At 47.7% G+C, this 17643-nt stretch overlaps 6 protein-coding genes and 1 non-coding gene across 7 annotated transcripts; 4 read left to right on the plus strand and 3 right to left on the minus strand.

The window, feature by feature from the left end:
* Positions 1-70: 70 nt before the first annotated feature.
* On the plus strand, positions 71-1394 carry BKA55DRAFT_687652 (uncharacterized protein; the record flags this gene model as incomplete). Its single annotated transcript, XM_046199094.1, has 3 exons — positions 71-362; positions 421-518; positions 573-1394. The coding sequence occupies 3 exons, from the start codon at positions 71-73 to the stop codon at positions 1392-1394; spliced, it is 1212 nt and encodes a 403-aa protein (XP_046052061.1).
* A 457-nt stretch (positions 1395-1851) lies between these two features.
* Positions 1852-3800, minus strand: BKA55DRAFT_687653 (amino acid permease-domain-containing protein; the record flags this gene model as incomplete). The annotated part of the gene is made up of 8 exons (XM_046199095.1): positions 1852-2041; positions 2098-2216; positions 2267-2524; positions 2579-2663; positions 2709-2812; positions 2862-3185; positions 3235-3590; positions 3641-3800. 8 exons carry the CDS (start codon positions 3798-3800, stop codon positions 1852-1854), a joined length of 1596 nt encoding a protein of 531 aa, XP_046052062.1.
* Positions 3801-4439: 639 nt separating this feature from the next.
* Positions 4440-5480, plus strand: BKA55DRAFT_687654 (uncharacterized protein; the record flags this gene model as incomplete). The annotated part of the gene is made up of 3 exons (XM_046199096.1): positions 4440-4882; positions 4974-5201; positions 5255-5480. 3 exons carry the CDS (start codon positions 4440-4442, stop codon positions 5478-5480), a joined length of 897 nt encoding a protein of 298 aa, XP_046052063.1.
* Positions 5179-6859, minus strand: BKA55DRAFT_562414 (fungal-specific transcription factor domain-containing protein). The gene is made up of 2 exons (XM_046192279.1): positions 5255-6859; positions 5179-5201 (listed from the first exon to the last, which is right to left on the minus strand). The coding sequence occupies exon 1, from the start codon at positions 6716-6718 to the stop codon at positions 5498-5500; it is 1221 nt and encodes a 406-aa protein (XP_046052064.1). The 5' UTR covers positions 6719-6859; the 3' UTR covers positions 5179-5201; positions 5255-5497.
* Positions 6860-13547: 6688 nt separating this feature from the next.
* BKA55DRAFT_687657 (uncharacterized protein) lies at positions 13548-15393 on the plus strand (the record flags this gene model as incomplete). Its single annotated transcript, XM_046199097.1, has 2 exons — positions 13548-14271; positions 14321-15393. The coding sequence occupies 2 exons, from the start codon at positions 13548-13550 to the stop codon at positions 15391-15393; spliced, it is 1797 nt and encodes a 598-aa protein (XP_046052065.1).
* Positions 15394-15942: 549 nt separating this feature from the next.
* Positions 15943-16014, minus strand: BKA55DRAFT_t121. Its single transcript has one exon. It is a non-coding gene; the product is annotated as a tRNA-Asp (tRNA).
* A 600-nt stretch (positions 16015-16614) lies between these two features.
* On the plus strand, positions 16615-17290 carry BKA55DRAFT_562431 (uncharacterized protein). Its single transcript, XM_046192280.1, has one exon. The coding sequence runs from the start codon at positions 16757-16759 to the stop codon at positions 17126-17128; it is 372 nt and encodes a 123-aa protein (XP_046052066.1). The 5' UTR covers positions 16615-16756; the 3' UTR covers positions 17129-17290.
* The last annotated feature ends 353 nt before the right edge of the window (positions 17291-17643 follow it).

The raw sequence follows: 17643 nt of genomic DNA on the forward strand, positions 1-17643 counted from the left end.
GCAAAACTGCTTTATTCATCTTATACCTTCATTTGTGTTTCTGTTCAACCGGTTCTTTTGGCCCCGCAGAATGCCTCAACCCCGTCCACTGCCACACAGGCTTTGCAAATCGGAAGAGCCAAACAACACTGGCAACTTTGAGCAGAATTGGGTTGGTGAAAATATCACTGCGGGACGCAGGGGCTATTATATGAGGGTATACCTGGAATGGATGCGCAAAGAAACCAAGCCAGACCAGATGGATAAGATCTTCCAGGAATGCAAGAAGAAACTCTATATATGGTTCACAGAGGACTTTAAACTTCATCCGCGTGGGCGTTTCTATGAATACGTGCTAGACCTTTGGGTCTGGCTTATCTGGCGTGGGTCATCGATTCCCTCACGCGCTCCATTGTTTACTTGACTGACTCTTGGTGCTAGTCAAAGGCATTACTCCGGTCCCCATTTTCCCATGGAGATATATTGGGGGAGCGCCACAAGCTGATTCAACAGCTTCATGGAAGGGCCAAATGACCACGGTTCAGACTCTTATATTGGAGCGACTGGGTCCTATGGGACCTACGGAATGGTAGAGGAATAAGAAACTCGTGGAGATTTCATCACTTTTTTCCGTTGACGACATTCTCAGAGACCCCAAGTATGTGTTCAAGCCTGAGTTGAAGGATGAAACCCGCCTTGATCGACTGCTAGGCGCCGCTAGCAAAAATCAACAACAAAACCCATTGCCAGCACCGCCAGTATCTCTCGGCAACAGCGCCGTGCCTGTTCACCAGAACGATGGCAACTTCTCTGGCATCTTGTCCGCGCCAACAAAAGCGGGACAAGTTGCCAACCTTGCGCAGAGCCTTCAGATACAAGAGCCACCTCCGCCAGCACTACGGAACGGAGAAAACCGCGTCCCTTCCCGGGATATCCTGAACCCTTCCACTGTTGGCCAAAACCTGAGCCTTTCCCAACACCAAGAAACAAATGAAGAGCAACAACTCAAGGCCTCTGTATCCAGCCCGCGCCCAAGTAAGCGACGTCGCTCATCATCTTCTGCTGAGCCGCGCAGCGCACTGGCTCTATCCCTCGACCGATTCGCCAACATGAGCGCCCGCTTGCATTGTGTGGAGGATGAGAACTTCGACGTTGATATCGTCGCATGGATGGTCATGGGTCTTGGGGCTGATGATTCTCGACGACGTCTCTTCTACTTTCTCGACAATGGAGCATTGGACGTATGGTACTGCTTGGCAGATGTCGCGTCACAACCCCTCCGCCTTCTGACTGAGCTCGAATCATCCCAAGAGGCATGTATTTCTCATGGGCTTTCGTGCAAACGGGTGATGGTTGTCAAAGATGAACTTGATTGTCGACGACTTCGTTTCGCATCAGTTAGTCGTGATGAGTGATTGGCTGGAAGCATGAGATGTTTTGTAGTATGGTGAGGACGTTGATCACTTTTGAGTGTAGGTGAACACCCGAGGTATATTGGATTCTGGTGTTCATAACACAAATACGGTTGTTGGATTATCTGGTTGTTGTGTTTCCCTTGGGCGTGGAACAAGGATAAGGAATAAAGTTAGAGTTATGTATGATAGTAGGGTTCACGAGATCATAATGTGTCATGTATAATGTTTAATGTTCACTGCCTTGGTCATCCCCGGTCACAGTCAGCCTTCTGTCGAAAAAGGGTATAGCTGTACACCGGCATGTAATGTAATTGTATTTGCTATGCTGCTAAAGAGCGCATCTTACAACACTATCGGGCTATTTGAACAATCACATTCATCTATTTACACAAGAGACACGCATGTAGTCAAGTGATAATTACTTCCGCATCAGTCAAACTCCTCTATCAAAGGGGCGTCAAGAACTACTGGACTGCTCTCCCGCCACAGAAATCGGCTCTATATCAAAGGAGACTTCCTTCAGGTATCTGAATCTTGCTCCGATTACCCACCAAACACCGGAAAACAAGAACGTTGCTCCGACAATGAGTGCAGCCCAGTTCATGTTGCCGATGTTTTCCCCAGTGACTGGAAGATACAGCGGCATGCTAGTAAGGAGTCAGCAATGACGTCTCGCTCGAAGGTTTTGTTAGGTAGTACGAACACGTAGATGACAATAGTCAGTAAGGCCCATGCAACAGAAACATAGTTCACAAGGTATCCCCATCTGCCAAGATCAAAGTGAGGGCGAGGGGGGAGAATTGAACGACCTCGGACAAGAGCCTGTTAAAATAGTCAGCAGCCAAATGATTGCGTGAGTGAACACTACTCACCACAGTAACTGGTATCGCATAGGCAAGGGCGAAACAAACACCAGCACCACTGACGATGGCGTTGTAGGCCAATTCACTCCCTAAAGAAATAAGTCCAATGATAACTTCAACTACCATAATGGCAAAGATAAAGTTCAAAGGAATCTGGAGCTTATGATCGATCTTCTGGAGACGATCGGACCATGGGAACGCCCTGTCCTCCGCCATGCGCCATCCTAGACGAGAACACGAAGAAAGAATGCCGGTGCAGACAAGCAGCTGAAGCACAGGGAGTTAGAGCCAACGAACGGTAGATGAGGCTTATATACTTACGTTTACGACACCAAACACGATTGCGACATAGATACCGGCGTACTCATTTCCCGCCACGTCTGAAAACCAGGTGACATATGGTGACCTAACCATAAGCTTGAGTCACGATAAGAGGGTTTGGGAAACTTACAAGGATGTCACGTACTCAGCGTAATTGCCGCAGCAGAACAGCAGAATGAGATCAGTGACGATGGTAGCAACACCAGAAAGGACCATGGACCAAACCATCGCTCTCTGCGTAGTGTCAGTAAGTTAAACCTTTACCAGGTAGGGAAGTACTTACTGGTGCATCTTGAGACGCGTTCTTCATCTCCTCAACCAAATGCATCATACTATCCGTACCATAAAGGCCATAAAGAGGGCTGTAAAAACTGAGTATGAACACCCACCCGTTATTCGTGTATCCCGAGTTGTTGATAAACTTGGTAAATACGAATGTCGCGCTGGATTTGGGGGCTGTGGCGAGTAGAGTGATAGCCCAGCCAAAGAAGCCGAGGATCGTGAAAACGGCTCCGACAGTGCTGTAGAAAGGGAGTGCACTGGGCTTCAAGTTCATCAGGAACGGGATAACCAGCAATCCGAGATATATCAAAAAGGTTTGGTAAGGCTTAGAGCGTCAGCGTATGGCATCACAGTAAGGGGGAGAGTCTCAATACCTTCCAGTCGATATTTGGATGAAAGATGGACACCATCGTGCCAATGATGTTGGCGGTATTCAAGGCGCAAGAAGAGCCAGTGGCAGTCTCAGCTAGAAGCAGACACCAACCGACGAAATATGACAGAAAAGGCCGGTACTTTTCGGTGGCGAGCTTCTGGACGTAGAACTGCTGACCACCTGCAGTAGGCCAGATGCCACAGTATTCAGCGAGTGAGGCCATGAGTAGGGTTTGGCCGATGGCGACGATGATGGATCCGTAGAGAAGCGAGGCTGGTCCACCGACGTCAAAGATGACACCATAGAAAACGACGACGCATGTCCATGTGGCACTTATCATAACCTGGTACGCGCATACTGTACTGCTGTCAGTATCGAAGACCAAGGAACTGTTGAAGAAGACTCACATGTCCAGAAATTGTAGACGCGATGCAACTCAGCCGACTTTCCGAGGGACTTGAGATACGCATCGTCGGTATCATACTGAAACTGGAACTGGCTGCCCTCGAGAACGGATCCATCGTAACAGATTGGTTCAGCCTTGATGTGTTCTTTAGGAGGATCCATATCCAGTGGAGATCAGAGGTAAAGAATATCGTCGTTGAGAATGTGGCGTGGTCATGGACTGGAGAATTCAGGAACAATGCCAAGATGCAAAATAGGAACCAATTTGGGAACAATGCTTTAAAGAAAGTGTCCGCAGTGGACGATGAGAACAGGAAAGGTCTATAACCAATTTCCCAAAGCGAATACACAAAGCAACATGACCAAAGACTGCAATCTAGATCCTGGTCGAGAATGCGGGGAAGATAACGTCAGGACAGCAACCACCAATGATGAAATAGTCTGCTATCGTTTACAGCTGCCACAATTCCTCACAGGCGCCATGGTTTCTCTCCCGGGCAGCCAAGTTAAGCCTTCCCCGGAATACACCGCGTTGCCGTTTCTCTCCCGACCAGCCTAGCCCGGGATAGCGTGTTCATGTGAGTTCCCAGGCCTTGGATGGATGTGAAAGTGGCTTTGACTTTTCTCTGCCGACCAACCTATCTCGGATTAGTGACGAGCTAGTGCGAACCATCGAATGCAGAGTCGTGATGATGATAGAGTCATATGCAAAACGAAGGAAGTCGAGATAAAATCTATAAATAATGCTAAAGACTTCACTGGCGTCTCAATAGAAACCATCGATCTTATCACTGTTTCAAAATGGCTCCACTGAGCACTGCTACCACTAAACCATCCTTTGCGCGCCTGGACGCAGCGGAACCATCTACAACGCCACAGAACCTTGTCGCAGCCATCAAACGTGACGGCGGCGTAATTGTCGAGAACCTTATATCTCGCCAGCTAGCAGAGCAGATCAGAGCAGATCTCAAACCGCATTTTGACTCTGATATTCCAGACTTGTCTGGATTCTTCCCCGTCACAACTCAAAGAGCAACTGGTTTGTTTAATGTTTCGGATGCGTGTGTTGAACTTGCATGTAACCATCTCTACATTGATGTTGCAAATGAGCTGTGCTCTTCGTCGTTGACGTATTGGGAACGGGACAAGAGAATCACTGTGAGCGGAAAGCCAATTGTTTCGTCGACTGTGGCGTTTCGGGTTAATCCAGGTGGCAAACAGCAGGTTTTGCATCGAGATGATGAGTGAGTATACCCTTTTGCCACGGTCTGGAATCAGTGATGAAATAACCTTGCATGGTGCATTGGTCTGGAATCATTCGCTGATTGAACGCAGCGACTACCATCCCCATGACAAAGAGCTCCCAGTCATGATTGGCTGCGTGACTGCTCTCACCAAAACCACGAGAGAGAACGGTGCTACGATTGGTATCCCGGGATCTCATCTCTGGGATAGTGATCGAAGACCCTACGATGAAGAGGCTGTTCCCGCGGAATTAGAGCCTGGTGACGCCTTCATCTTTCTGGGCAATCTGTATCATGCTGGCGGGCAGAATATTACCCAGTAAGCGGAAGCCAAAATCTTGGTACCTTTGCCCGTGCTAAATCACTTTGCAGAAACGAGTATCGTGAAACAGTTGGTATCTTCCTCTGCAAGCCCACGCTCCGTCCTGCTGAGAACCAATTCCTCATGGTTCCACTGGAGCGAGCAAGGCAGCTCACACCGCAAGCGCAAAGATTGCTAGGTTATGGGGTTTGTAAACCATCTTTGGGATTCATGAACTACCAAGACCCAATGAAGGTATTGTTTGGAGTTGAGGATGAAGAGACAGTGCTCATGTAAAGTCCATCGCCAATAGATTAGAACACAATGAATGGGCTTATCCGCTGCTCGTTGTCTCTTGCATACTGTATCCAGTTTTGAGCTGACACAGCTGCTGTTGCGCTCCAAAAGTCTCTCAGAAATTGTAATACTGCCGAATTACATGAGAAACCTGTCGCAGCTATGTTCTCAGTGAAGAGTCTCTCGATCATAACTTGCTTTTCGGTATGTAACTGACTGACTGTTCCGAGTATGAACAGTGGAAATGATATATTGTGCGAAACAGACTCTGTTGGCCAGGATGTCATGAAGATGATTTCGTTGTATAGACAATCAACTAGCGGGGGAATAGCGGCTGTCTTCTCGAGATCGGAAGCAAGTGCTTGGTAGCTGTACACTAGACAGGCGTAGTATTGTGCTTTGAGAACAGATTTGAGGCCTATCTGCAGGGTGATATCTTGTGACGGGGTAGAATCAATACGGGCGCAGACGGAGCTATAGGAACACATGAGCCTGTCTTGCCATATGGACATACTAGTGCCAGCAAGCACCTTGACTGCCTGAGAAGCACGATTTTGGTTTCTCTCGGTAACCGTTATCTCATAAAGTGCTTCAGTAAACTCTTTAAAATAGTCGTCAGAAGTTGCGTGCTGTGAGATGTGCTTAGGGCGTCTCAAAGTTGAGGTGAATGCAGAGATACTACCGAAGGCCTCCAAGTAGTCAAGCTCTTCCACGAAGAACTGAGAAATTAACTCTTCGTGTGGGTTTTCAAGGTCATATCTCTCAAATCCTGTGCGTACACCGCTCAGGTGGAGTCTCCATCCCGTAGAGTTTGGTATAAACATTTCTGCATAGCACAGAGAGATCATGGTGAGAATGATCTCAATGAGAACCGAGACTTCAGTATTCTTATCACACCGCGTCACTTCGCGCTTCAGCTCAGATTCCATGTGACGATTCAGGTAGTAAAGAGTTGCGTCTCGAAGATCTCGGTGTATCTGCACAAGGGCTGGCTTATCTTGGGGAGACACGACGGACATGTGGGCTGCTGCCAGTCCCAGGGTTGATAGCTGCAAGCAGGTCGAGCGTTGTGCAAGAGGGAGCACAAGGGTTCGCCATGGGTTGTTGGGCCCGTCTAGCCATGCAAGCTTTGATGCGACTTCGTGGTTGAAATGTTGAAAGAGAACTGCATGAGCTGCTTGACGGGCGTGACGATGGGCAAGCTGGATGCTCTGATTTGTGTGCGACAACGTGACCATGGAGTCTTCGGCGTGTGTTAAAGATGTACAAGTAGAGGGACTGTTGTCACTGGCGCGCTTCTTCACTCGAGCGGTTTGCGATTGTTTGGGGGCATCTCTCGCGGGTTGTTTGGTCGGAGGTCGTAACGGGACTGATAGTCCCGCCAATTTGTGTTGGAAATTCCGGGAATCCCCCTTCCTTTCAGGGTTTAGACTGTTAGACTGAAAGTCCTAGATTTAGAGTTCAAAGTCCTAGATGAAATCATCTAGAGATATAAACCCGAGAAGAACTCTCATCTCAATAATTAACAATCAAGTTTCATAAATATATTTTCACCCAGCACTACTGCGCAATATAAAAAACAGGTTATGAGCCCGGGTTAGCAAACACCGGGTTTCTCTTCTGAATCAAAGAACCGAACTTTAACTTCAACTCAAGATGACGTCACGACGAGCCCCACCTTCCACCATGCGAACTCGCAACACCATCAGAGTATCGCCTGCATCCGAATCGTCGCGACCTGGTGCTTCGGGTCAAGACCACACACCATCCTCAATGTATGACAGCACCACGGTCGTCTCCGAAAAGAACACTCTTTTCCTTCCGCAAGAGCTCAAGCTAGGCGGACCCTCCAATTGGGAACAATATTCCCCAGCTCAGAAGGCAATTCTTCGAATCAATGGTCTTGAAGATGCTGTCTTTAGCGACTACCCTCCCGAGGAACAGCAGACTATGGATCAAAAGATCAGGGCGGCAAAAGCTGCCGTCTCCATCCGAGGTAACTGCACTGGAGAAGCACTCAGTCAACTAGTCGGGATTGAGAATCCCCAAGAGATGTACAACCTTCTCCAGGCCTATTGTATTGGCACGGGCCCAGTTCTCCTGCAGACAACACTTTACCAGTTCATCCGGATCAAAACAAGCTCTTACGAGACAATTCCACAATTCAATGTCGACTTTGAACGACTCGTCAAACTCCTCCTCGAGCAGAAAGAGCCAATCTCAGATACCCTCAAAAAGGTTGTTTATCTGACTGCCTGCGAGAACGAGTACCCCGACTGGACTGCCAGACAGCGGGCTCTCCTACGCTCTGAGCATCCGCCAACACTACGATCAATGCAGCAAGATCTCATTGATGAAAACAGGTCATCAGATGATGATGATAGTCATGGTACTGCCTCTACGTACTGGGCTCACAGTAAAAAGACTGGAAGGAAGGGCCCGACCGCAAGAAAGCAAGAGGCAAGTGGCCGGAGGAGAGGCTCTTCAAAGAACCGACGAGCCACGAACAAATCCAGCCAGGAAACCAATCATCGGATCGGCAAGCACAAGGACCATACCTGCACGAATTGCAAGAAGAGAGGTCATCACGAAAATGATTGTTGGTTCGCTCATAAGGATAAGCGACCCGACTGGGCAGTCCGTCTCGCCAAGGAACTCATGGAGCATGACCTTCAACGCGACAACACCAAGAATCTCCATATCAAGGAATCAAATCACATGACAGTCGAGCGATCTTTTCTGATTCTTGAAGACAGCGTCTCAGACGAGCTACCTATGGACAATACAGAGGCGTGTAAGGTCTCCCTTGATAACATTTCTTCACCCACGGCATGGCTGTTCGACACAGGTTCGTCAGTCCACATCTGCAACGACCAAAGTCTGTTCACAGAGCTGCAGCCTGCAACTCGAACGGTCCTCGTTACGGGCGGTGGGAAGGTGTACCCATCCGGCCGAGGGACAGTCAAAATTTGCTTCATAAATAAATGGGGCGATCAGGTCCCAGTCAACCTCAAAGACACGCTGTTCATCCCTGAGTTTCCGGTAAACGTCATGTCAGGGCTCAGGCTGTACAAGAACGGCGGCTGGATTGACGGTAACGACATATACGACCCAACAGGAGACGTCTTTGGTCTCCTCCGCATAGGAAGGGACGGTCTATACGTCAACACTGAGGTCGGAAAGACTGCCGTTTCAAACCAGGCCGTCTCCGAACTCCAGCCAGAACCATGCAATCACCACATTGTTTCATCAAAGCAATGCCTGGATGTCGATCTTTGGCACCGAAGACTCGGCCACGTCAACATATATCAGGTATCGCAGACTGCCAAAATAACCAGAGGAATGTTCTGCGACAGCCACCACAATCATGAACCTTTCAATTACTGTCTCGCCTGCGACATCGCGAAGGCCCTACGATGGACTCCACGAAATAAACGGAAGCGAGCCTTGAGGGCCGGGTTCATCCATGTTGACACCTTCAAAGTCAATCCACCGGGCATTAGAGGCGAACGATGGGGAATGATTGCCACAGATGACAGGCATCGAATGAGATGGGCCTACACATTCACGAGGAAGGGGATGGCTTCGGAACTTCTAGGCCAGCTCATCTCCAAGATACAAACTCAGTATGGCATCCAAGTGTACGCAATCCAGATGGATGGCGGCTCTGAGCTCTATGGTGCGTCTCTCAAGAACCTCGAGTACACCCACGGCGTCAAGATCATCAAGACGACACCATATACTCCTGAATTTAACGGAGTTGCTGAGCGCTCTAACCGCATCATCTTTGACAAAGTCAGAGCAACCATGGAATCGGAAAGAATCCCGATAGAGCTCTGGCCATTGGTCCTGGAAGACATGGTGCGCAAGACAAACGTGACAGCCACCAGGGCAATTGATGGCCTCACTCCCATGGAAAGCTTTCTCAATGAAGCCTTGCCCGGACAAGACAACAAGCCGGATCTATCCGGAGAACGAATCTGCGGCTCACAAGTCACGATACACATACCGCAAGAACGAAGATTGAGATCACACAAGTTTGGTCCAAGAGGAGAGGCTGGAATCTACCTATGCATGGAAGGTTCACAGATTTACACCTGCTGGGTGCCCTCTCGCAGAAAGGGACATCAGATCGTCCGCTCTGCAAATGTGCAATTCTACGAAAAGGTTGGGGAGACAGAATTCCTGACCGAAACTGAGCATGATGTTGAGCCGGAAATCCGCAAGAACGGAGCTCCCATCTCAAGCCGGCCACAGTCCGTCACGGAGCAGACAAAGACTCCAAGCCCACAAAGGTCTGAAGTGAACAATCTTCAGCATGCTGAGGTGCATAATCCCCAGCATGGACAGACGACAACATCCATGACATCAGCTAAGCTGCCCGATCTCCGAAAAGAGGTGATCACTGAGCCCAAAACAATGACTGAAGCGCTTCAAGGTCCGCAAAGGGAGCATTGGCTCAGAGCAATACACAGTGAGCTGCGCAGTCTCCTCACGAAAGGAACTTGGCGCATGCTGGACCGCAACCAAGCTCACAATAGGCCACTTACAGTCAAGTGGGTATTCAAGGTCAAGAAAAACGAGGACGGCAACCTCGACAAGTTCAAGGCGCGGCTGGTGGTCAGAGGCTTTGAACAACAGTTCGGCTTTGACTACAACCAGACCTTTGCCTCTGTTGCCAAATCGGCGACTTGGAGAATCCTCCTCACTGTTGCTGCCTGTCTTGACTGGGAAATTGAGCAGATGGACGTGTCGACGGCATTCCTGGAAGGGGACCTCGACGAAGAAGTCTTCATCGAAATGCCGGAAGGACTTGTCGAGTATTTCGACCAACACCCAGAAGACCGTCCGCCAGGATTCTCAACCGAGAAGATCTGCAAACTGATCAAATCGCTCTATGGACTCAAACAGGCGCCTCGGCAATGGCAAAAGAAGCTGAAGGAGACCTTGGAATCCCTTGACTTCAGACAAGCAACGTCTGACACGGCCGTATATCACAATCCCACAACGGGAGTGATCATCATCACATATGTGGATGACTTCCTCATCATGGGCAGCAACAAGGAAGCAATCCAAGGGTACAAAGCCCGCCTGGGAGAGATCTTCACAATGACTGATCTCGGTCCCGTCAGCCATTTTCTTGGAGTAAGAATAACCCGAGACAGGAACTCAAGGCTGATCTACCTTTCCCAGGATGCATATTTTACCAGAATACTAAAGAAATTCGGCTTGGAAGATTGCCGACCGGTCAAGACCCCCATGGAGCGAAATTCACTCTCGACACTGCAACCAAGAGACAATGGCGACTCGGCTTCTCCAGAGGAACGAGAAGACTATAGCTCGAAAACCGGCTCGCTGATGTATGGAATGACCCAAACCAGACCCGATTTAGCTTTTCTACTCTCGGTACTCTCAAGATACATGTCGAATCCATCACCAGCACATTCACGATTGATCAAAAGAGGTCTTCGCTATCTACAGCAGACAAGAGACCACGGCCTGCTGCTTGGGGGCATCAAGAAAGATCCTGAATCCGCTTGGAGCATCACAGCTTGGGCCGACTCGGATTGGAAAGGCGACACAGTTACGGGAAGATCGACGTTTGGATGGCTCGTTCAACTTGAAGGATCTACAGTCTCATGGAGGACCAAACGGCACGAAACAGTAGCACTATCGACCACCGAGGCTGAATACACAGCACTCTCCCAATGTGCCAGAGAATTGGCCTGGACTAGGAACCTCTTCTCTGAACTGCTCCTGCCACTACATATGCCTATTCCACTGAACGGCGACAACCAGGGTTCCCTAAAGCTATGCAGAAACCCTGAGCTTCACCAACGGACAAAGCACATTCCGTTAACCGAGCACCATATCCGAGAAGAAGTTGAAGCCGGGAACATTGATGTGCAATACGTCAGCACACATGAGCAGGTAGCAGACGGACTCACTAAACCGTTGAACACCGTCAGCCATGGCCACTTTCTAGAAGCAATTCGAGTTAGTGCATGTCCGATCGAGGAAGCAGGTCGTATTATTTGGAGTACTGAAGTCCACGATGACTCTGTGCCCTGAAGACAAGGTGGATGGGGGCGTGTTGGAAATTCCGGGAATCCCCCTTCCTTTCAGGGTTTAGACTGTTAGACTGAAAGTCCTAGATTTAGAGTTCAAAGTCCTAGATGAAATCATCTAGAGATATAAACCCGAGAAGAACTCTCATCTCAATAATTAACAATCAAGTTTCATAAATATATTTTCACCCAGCACTACTGCGCAATATAAAAAACAATTTGCCTCTACTAGCTACTCCCTGATCCCATCTCAAACGAAGTCCGTAGCCCGGACAATCGAGTCCTCGACTACAACACTTTTGACATGAAGGGACGCTTCGGTCGCATTTTATGCGCCTTCTTATGCATGTCTTACAGTCTGGGCAATCAGTAAGTCATATTTCACAGACATTGACATCGGCCATACTTACTCTGAGCAGCAACTTCACGATCCGATGACAAGGAGTCAAGGCGAATATTCCGCATTTCGGTCTAAGCTTACACTCAGAGTATCAAGATTCAACGGTTGACACCAACGACCGTTGGAAATCGATTGCCTTATCATGCTGATCTGCACGCGACGGCTGAGAGGGGAAGACGCGCATCATGAACCCCGCTTTCTAACGACTTGACGTTAGTTGGCAGACGGCGATTGATACGAGAAGTGCCCTATCTTCATACCCGATTAGGAAATGTTTCACGGCCAGGCCTGAAGGGGCTTATCGATATGGTCACAAGTTAGGGCGCTCGTTGTAATACCGTCTCAATAACCGCCTGTCGGTTCATCCTTCCCGGTATGGTTGTTAGTTGCATGGTTTATTTACTTAAGCTGCAGATATAAATAGTGAGTCTGACATAAACTCCCTTCTCTCCCCCTATAATAAGTTTGATCATTATTCGCTATGTAACTACAGATAAGCCTGGTGACGCTGAAGGCTCAGTCATAACTATATACAGGAAGGACTCCAAGTTAAACAAGCCAAAGACTGCTTAAAAATATCGAGGATAATCTCCACTGAACTTTAAAGTTTGCTTGATGGCGCTGCAGAGCTTCTCGTGAAAGTCTTGAGTCTTGATCAACTTTTGTTGGCAGAGTTGAGCGGGCTGTCCTGGACCTTAGATATATTGCTGAGGCTGTCAACGTCCCCCTAGCGCGGTATTTTAGTGACCGGCTCGTGCATCAAGCCCAAATACCGACTTCGCGAAATTGTCATACGATATGGAAAATGGTGGCTGAATTCTGAATAAAATCTTGGCTTAAGACATCTCAGGCTTGGAGCCAATCAAAAGACCCCGACTTCAATCGAGCTCGTCGTGGGGCTGAGATGCCTGAGACCACGATTACCCCTTTCTTCATCTCAGATTTGTTGACGAACATCGATCAACCGTCCAGCTGCCAATTTAGAGCCAAGTTCCCATTTTGATGTATTGCTGAGACTTTAGTAAATAAATTATATCATTCTCAGGAATATTTATACTGACTATTACTTTTTTTTAGCCGTAATATAAGCTTATAAAAATAGTTTATGTGAAATAACTTCATCCCTTGCTTCAGTTTACCACTAGCCGCTGTTTTCCTAAACATAATCAAACTAACCCAGTTATGCCCCAAGAATTAAAATAATTGAATTTCCTTCAAATACCTGATCTCAAAGAGCTCCAAGGGAGTCTGAATCAATTTGGTGGTCGGGCGCGCCATTGAAGCTTCAGCTTTCAAGCATCGGCCACTAAGGTTCTATGGAGATCTCACCATTGAAGCTGTTTCATTTCCATTTGTGGATTTTACACATCGAGAGCATTCCAAGTCTTGGTATGAGTAGACCTGCGAGATGCTCAAGCCTCCGTTATCCCTTTCAGGTGTTCACTTTGGGCGCTGGTAGGTCTAGTTAATGTTTTAAATATTTTCTGGCTTAACACATGCCAGCCCTCCATTTCATCATTCTCTGACTCTTGGCATCTTAAATAATCATAACCGCTCACCTCATGATTTTGCAAACCGAAGTTCTATCAACGAAGCATCATGGCCAACTTAGGATTTGTCTCTCTTCTGCTGGGCAGTCTGGCTCTTCCAGCCGTTGCTTTTAACGATTTGGAGCAGATGCCCGAGTCTTGGTGTGTGACCTACCTGTCGACTTACCTCGTTCCCATATCAGCCGCTACAAGCTCACCTGCAGAGAGTTCATTGCCTGGTATCGAATCTTCTGCGAACCTGGATATCTCTGTCACTTTGAATCCCTCTTCATTCCTCTCACCAGAGGAAACTTCCTTTGCACCAGGTATTACCTCCTCTGTAATAACCACAGAGGTCGAAACAGCCCTTCCATCTTCCACTACAGGTCCCAGTACCGAGAACGAGCGCCTCATTTTCCGCATTATTCCTGATACCCCAGATAACAACCGACTGCGCAGGCGAGCAACGGGAGGGTTCATCGGTTCTCCGTCTGAGATTTGTGACAATGCAGCTGTATTCAACTTGGTTGATGGAGAGCTCTTAGTCGGTAACGTCCCCATCTACTTCAACGGAGAAGACTACAAGGTTTTCGGCGCCGAGCAAGGAGGAGTCCCTAGTGGCGCCATTACCAGGACGTTCTTCCGTGATGGAGACATTCTGCGATTCCAAAGCTCAAGAATCATCCCAAACGGCGAGGCTGGCTTCTGTCAGACTCCGTCAGATGATCAGGTTTACATCACCTTTTCTTCGGAACCCGCCGGTTGTGTTCCGGTCAGACTCTCCGCCATCGGAGGTAAGCTAGCCCTCAACTCTCTTACTGTGCAAGGCTAATTCCGTTATAGTTCAGGAGTGTCAAGACGGGGACGTAACTACAAGCGATGCTACTACTAGTGAAGTCCAACAGTTCACATCTGCGCCATCCCTGGAATCAATCATCTCTGTTCCTTCCTCTTCTGACGAAGTTCCTCCGGGGGTCTCAACGCGCCCTACAAAAAGCCAGCCGCCGATCGTAACAACACAGCCAAATGGGGTTGTCACCACAAAGAACGCCATTACAGAGCCTATCCCATCAAGCACTTTCAGATGGTCAAACGCCTCATCTTCTTTCCAGCCACCACCAGAGACCTCAGAGTCCTCTTTCATTCCCTTTAGCACTTTACTTTTCACATCTGAGTCAACCACCCTGGCAGAAATAATTTCCAGCACGTATACTATTGAACCAGAGTCTTCCACTGTCGAAGAGCTCACCTCAACCACTGATGCTCTACCAACGTCTGAGATTGAGACAACAACAGTGGAAGCCAGCACCACGGCTGAAGCTACAACAAGCGCTGTTGAAGAAACCACGACGAAACCCTCAACCGTTGAGACTACAACGGATACCACTACTGAGGAGTCAACAACAATCCCTACCACCGAGGAATCAACAACAGATATTACCACTCAGGAGACGACAACAGGCACTACCACTGCAGAGACAACAGACACTACTACTGAGCAATCAACAACAGATACTACCACTCAGGAGACGACAACAGACACTACTACTGAGCAATCAACAACAGATATCCCCACTACCACCACTTTCACCTCTGCTCTCGACTCAACGACAGAAACCACTACTGAGGCAGCCACAACAACCACTGCAGAAGCTTTCGCGCTAATCGTATGCCCTTCGAACCCTCAGCAGTGCATCGCTACCTTCCAGATTCAGTGCGATCAGGTTATTGGTGGTATTCCTTTAGCCCCCGGCGCCAGGACTGTAGATGAATGTGCTCAAGACTGTTTCAACGATCCGACCTGTATTATCTTCACTCATTCTGGAACTCAATGTTTCCGGACTTCAGACGCCTCAGACAACCAAGGCTCGTTTTCAATTCCGGGCTGGACTAGTGGTATTAAAGGAACTTGTTAAGTGTAACTATAACTGGCTTTTACTTTTATCCATTAGTAGACAATATCCTTTGCAAGATACTTTCCATACTAGACCTTTATTCATTTTTACTTTACTTGAATATTAGATTTATGCTTTATGACACCTTATTTGTTTTTTTTTTTAAAAAAAAAACACTTTAACACTAAATGTTTATCCATTGATGTTACGAGACTGGTACTGTTGATATGCATGATATTCTTTGCCTGAACACTTCAATATTGAGTGGTTCATTCCGACCATACTTTGTAGGCAACGCGCGCCCTTTAAAGGAGTATCCATTCGCGTCTCTTTTGTTAATGTTGAATCCCTGTTGTATGATATCTGCAATGAGAATAGACGCGGTATATGTTCATGTCCGAAATGAAAACAGCCTGGTTCAACAGGAACTCCATTCCAAGCCAAGTTTTTGAACATTTAATCAGAACAAGCCGTGACGAGTTAGTCAATCTTGCATGGCTGGAAAACCTTGTTGAGATTTGGGGCAAAAAAGAAAAGGAAAAAAGAAAGCATGATTGTATCATGAGGCGACTCTCCCGCCGGGAATTGAACCCGGGTCTCAAGCGTGACAAGCTTGCATACTGACCACTATACTACGGAAGATTAACAGGTTGAAACCTGCTGTAGCGGAGTTCGATGGCCAGTGGTCCGCTAACCCAATCTAAGTACCTGAGCCTAGATTCATGAAGCGAATATCTCTGGTCAATATTTTAATGATGGCTCATAAGTAAGGCCATGACCTCTGCGCGACATTTGTGAGAGACTGTCTGCAGCTGAACTGATCATAACCTTTTTACTCCCTTCAGAGAATTCTTCGTTTTCTCACGTTAATGTTTCAGAGCACGCAGACATCGGTAGACTTGTCTGTCATAAGTCTAAGTATTCAACAATTAATCATGACCGTGAACAGCTCAGTCTCAATGCGGGATTCCGAAGTGGAGCAAATGATAAAGAATTCCGATATTTTGAGCAATATCTCATGCTGAAAGTATGGTTACGCCGATCAAACATTCCTTCTGCATCCTTTTATGGGTGACGCGACCCACTGATATTCCTTCGGCTCCGCTGTTATGAGCACTGCCGTGTTTTCAGCTGTGATGTTGATACAGAAACACACTAAAATCTGACATGGTGACGAGTTTCACTCAGGGACCGGTTATAATATAATGTAGATCGGCAATAGCAGATGAAATCAAGGCGTTATATCACTCAAGACACGGGTATATAGTAGACTTCAATAAGGTCGCCATGATGTTGCCCTCAATCAGACGTCTTCAAACTCCAGCTTCCAACTTCTTATGTGATTCAGAACTAAGCATATTGACAAGTCCCAATCACCTTCATCATGAAGTTGTCGATCGCATCAACCCTCCTCTTCCTCGGTCTCGCTTCAGCTCAATATGGCGGCCAAATCAAGGTCAAAGACGACGGCTGTCCCCAATTCACCGCCGGCGAAAAGTCGCAGCCTCTCAGCTGGGTAAAGGGCAACAACATCTGTGCCGACCTTTCGGATATTTGCCCCGATGGCAAATGCTTTATGGCATTTCAAGCTCTTGTTACGGGAACAGACAGCAGAACGCCTGCTAAGATGGGAGCTTGTCCTACCGACGATTGCTCGTCGGATTGTCAGACTTGGGACGTCGAGTCGCAGAGTAACAGCATCAGTGTTGACTGTGCCGAGTTTACTGGGCAGCATTACTTTTACTTGGGTGACTGAGGAATTGGACTTCAGGTAGTTATGAGGAACAGTATTTGTCAAGGAAAAGCAAGCTCAGTGCGGAAATGGGACTGAAAGCCAATAATTATCATGTTTACCATCAAGTCTAGCAATAAAAGCAAGCACATGATGTCACAATAATATTTCTCGATAGCTATTCAATGTTGTTTCACCGTAGTTAAGAACTTTTGCTAGCTCTGTGCTTGGATGCATAACTTTCAGTGCAAGCTAAGGGTAAAGAATATTCTGCGTAACATAACGGTTTTATTTGTCTATTTGGCAGCGCACGCTCCAACTCCTGTCAGATATTCGCTAAAATCTCATCACGGCGCTGAGATCTACTGATTTACTCAAGCATAAACGGGCAGCCTCATTCAGGGTTTCAACGAGAGACATGCTGTTTGACTACAATGCATTGAAGGCTACTATGTTTCATGAATCTGTGAAATTTTTCCGGCCTCCTGATCATGGCCGAGCTCCGGTTATGCAAGTGTCGTTCGTGTTAAGCTGGCTGC

This window comes from Fusarium redolens (genome assembly GCF_020744475.1).
Source record: "Fusarium redolens strain MPI-CAGE-AT-0023 chromosome Unknown BKA55scaffold_5, whole genome shotgun sequence".
Lineage (NCBI taxonomy): Eukaryota > Fungi > Ascomycota > Sordariomycetes > Hypocreales > Nectriaceae > Fusarium > Fusarium redolens.

What these genes read in the sequence shown, in the direction of transcription:
- BKA55DRAFT_562431 (XM_046192280.1), top strand. Translation starts at nt 16,757, where the DNA reads ATGAAGTTGTCGATCGCATCAACCCTCCTCTTCCTCGGTCTCGCTTCA.
- BKA55DRAFT_562414 (XM_046192279.1), bottom strand. Translation starts at nt 6,718, where the DNA reads ATGGTCACGTTGTCGCACACAAATCAGAGCATCCAGCTTGCCCATCGT.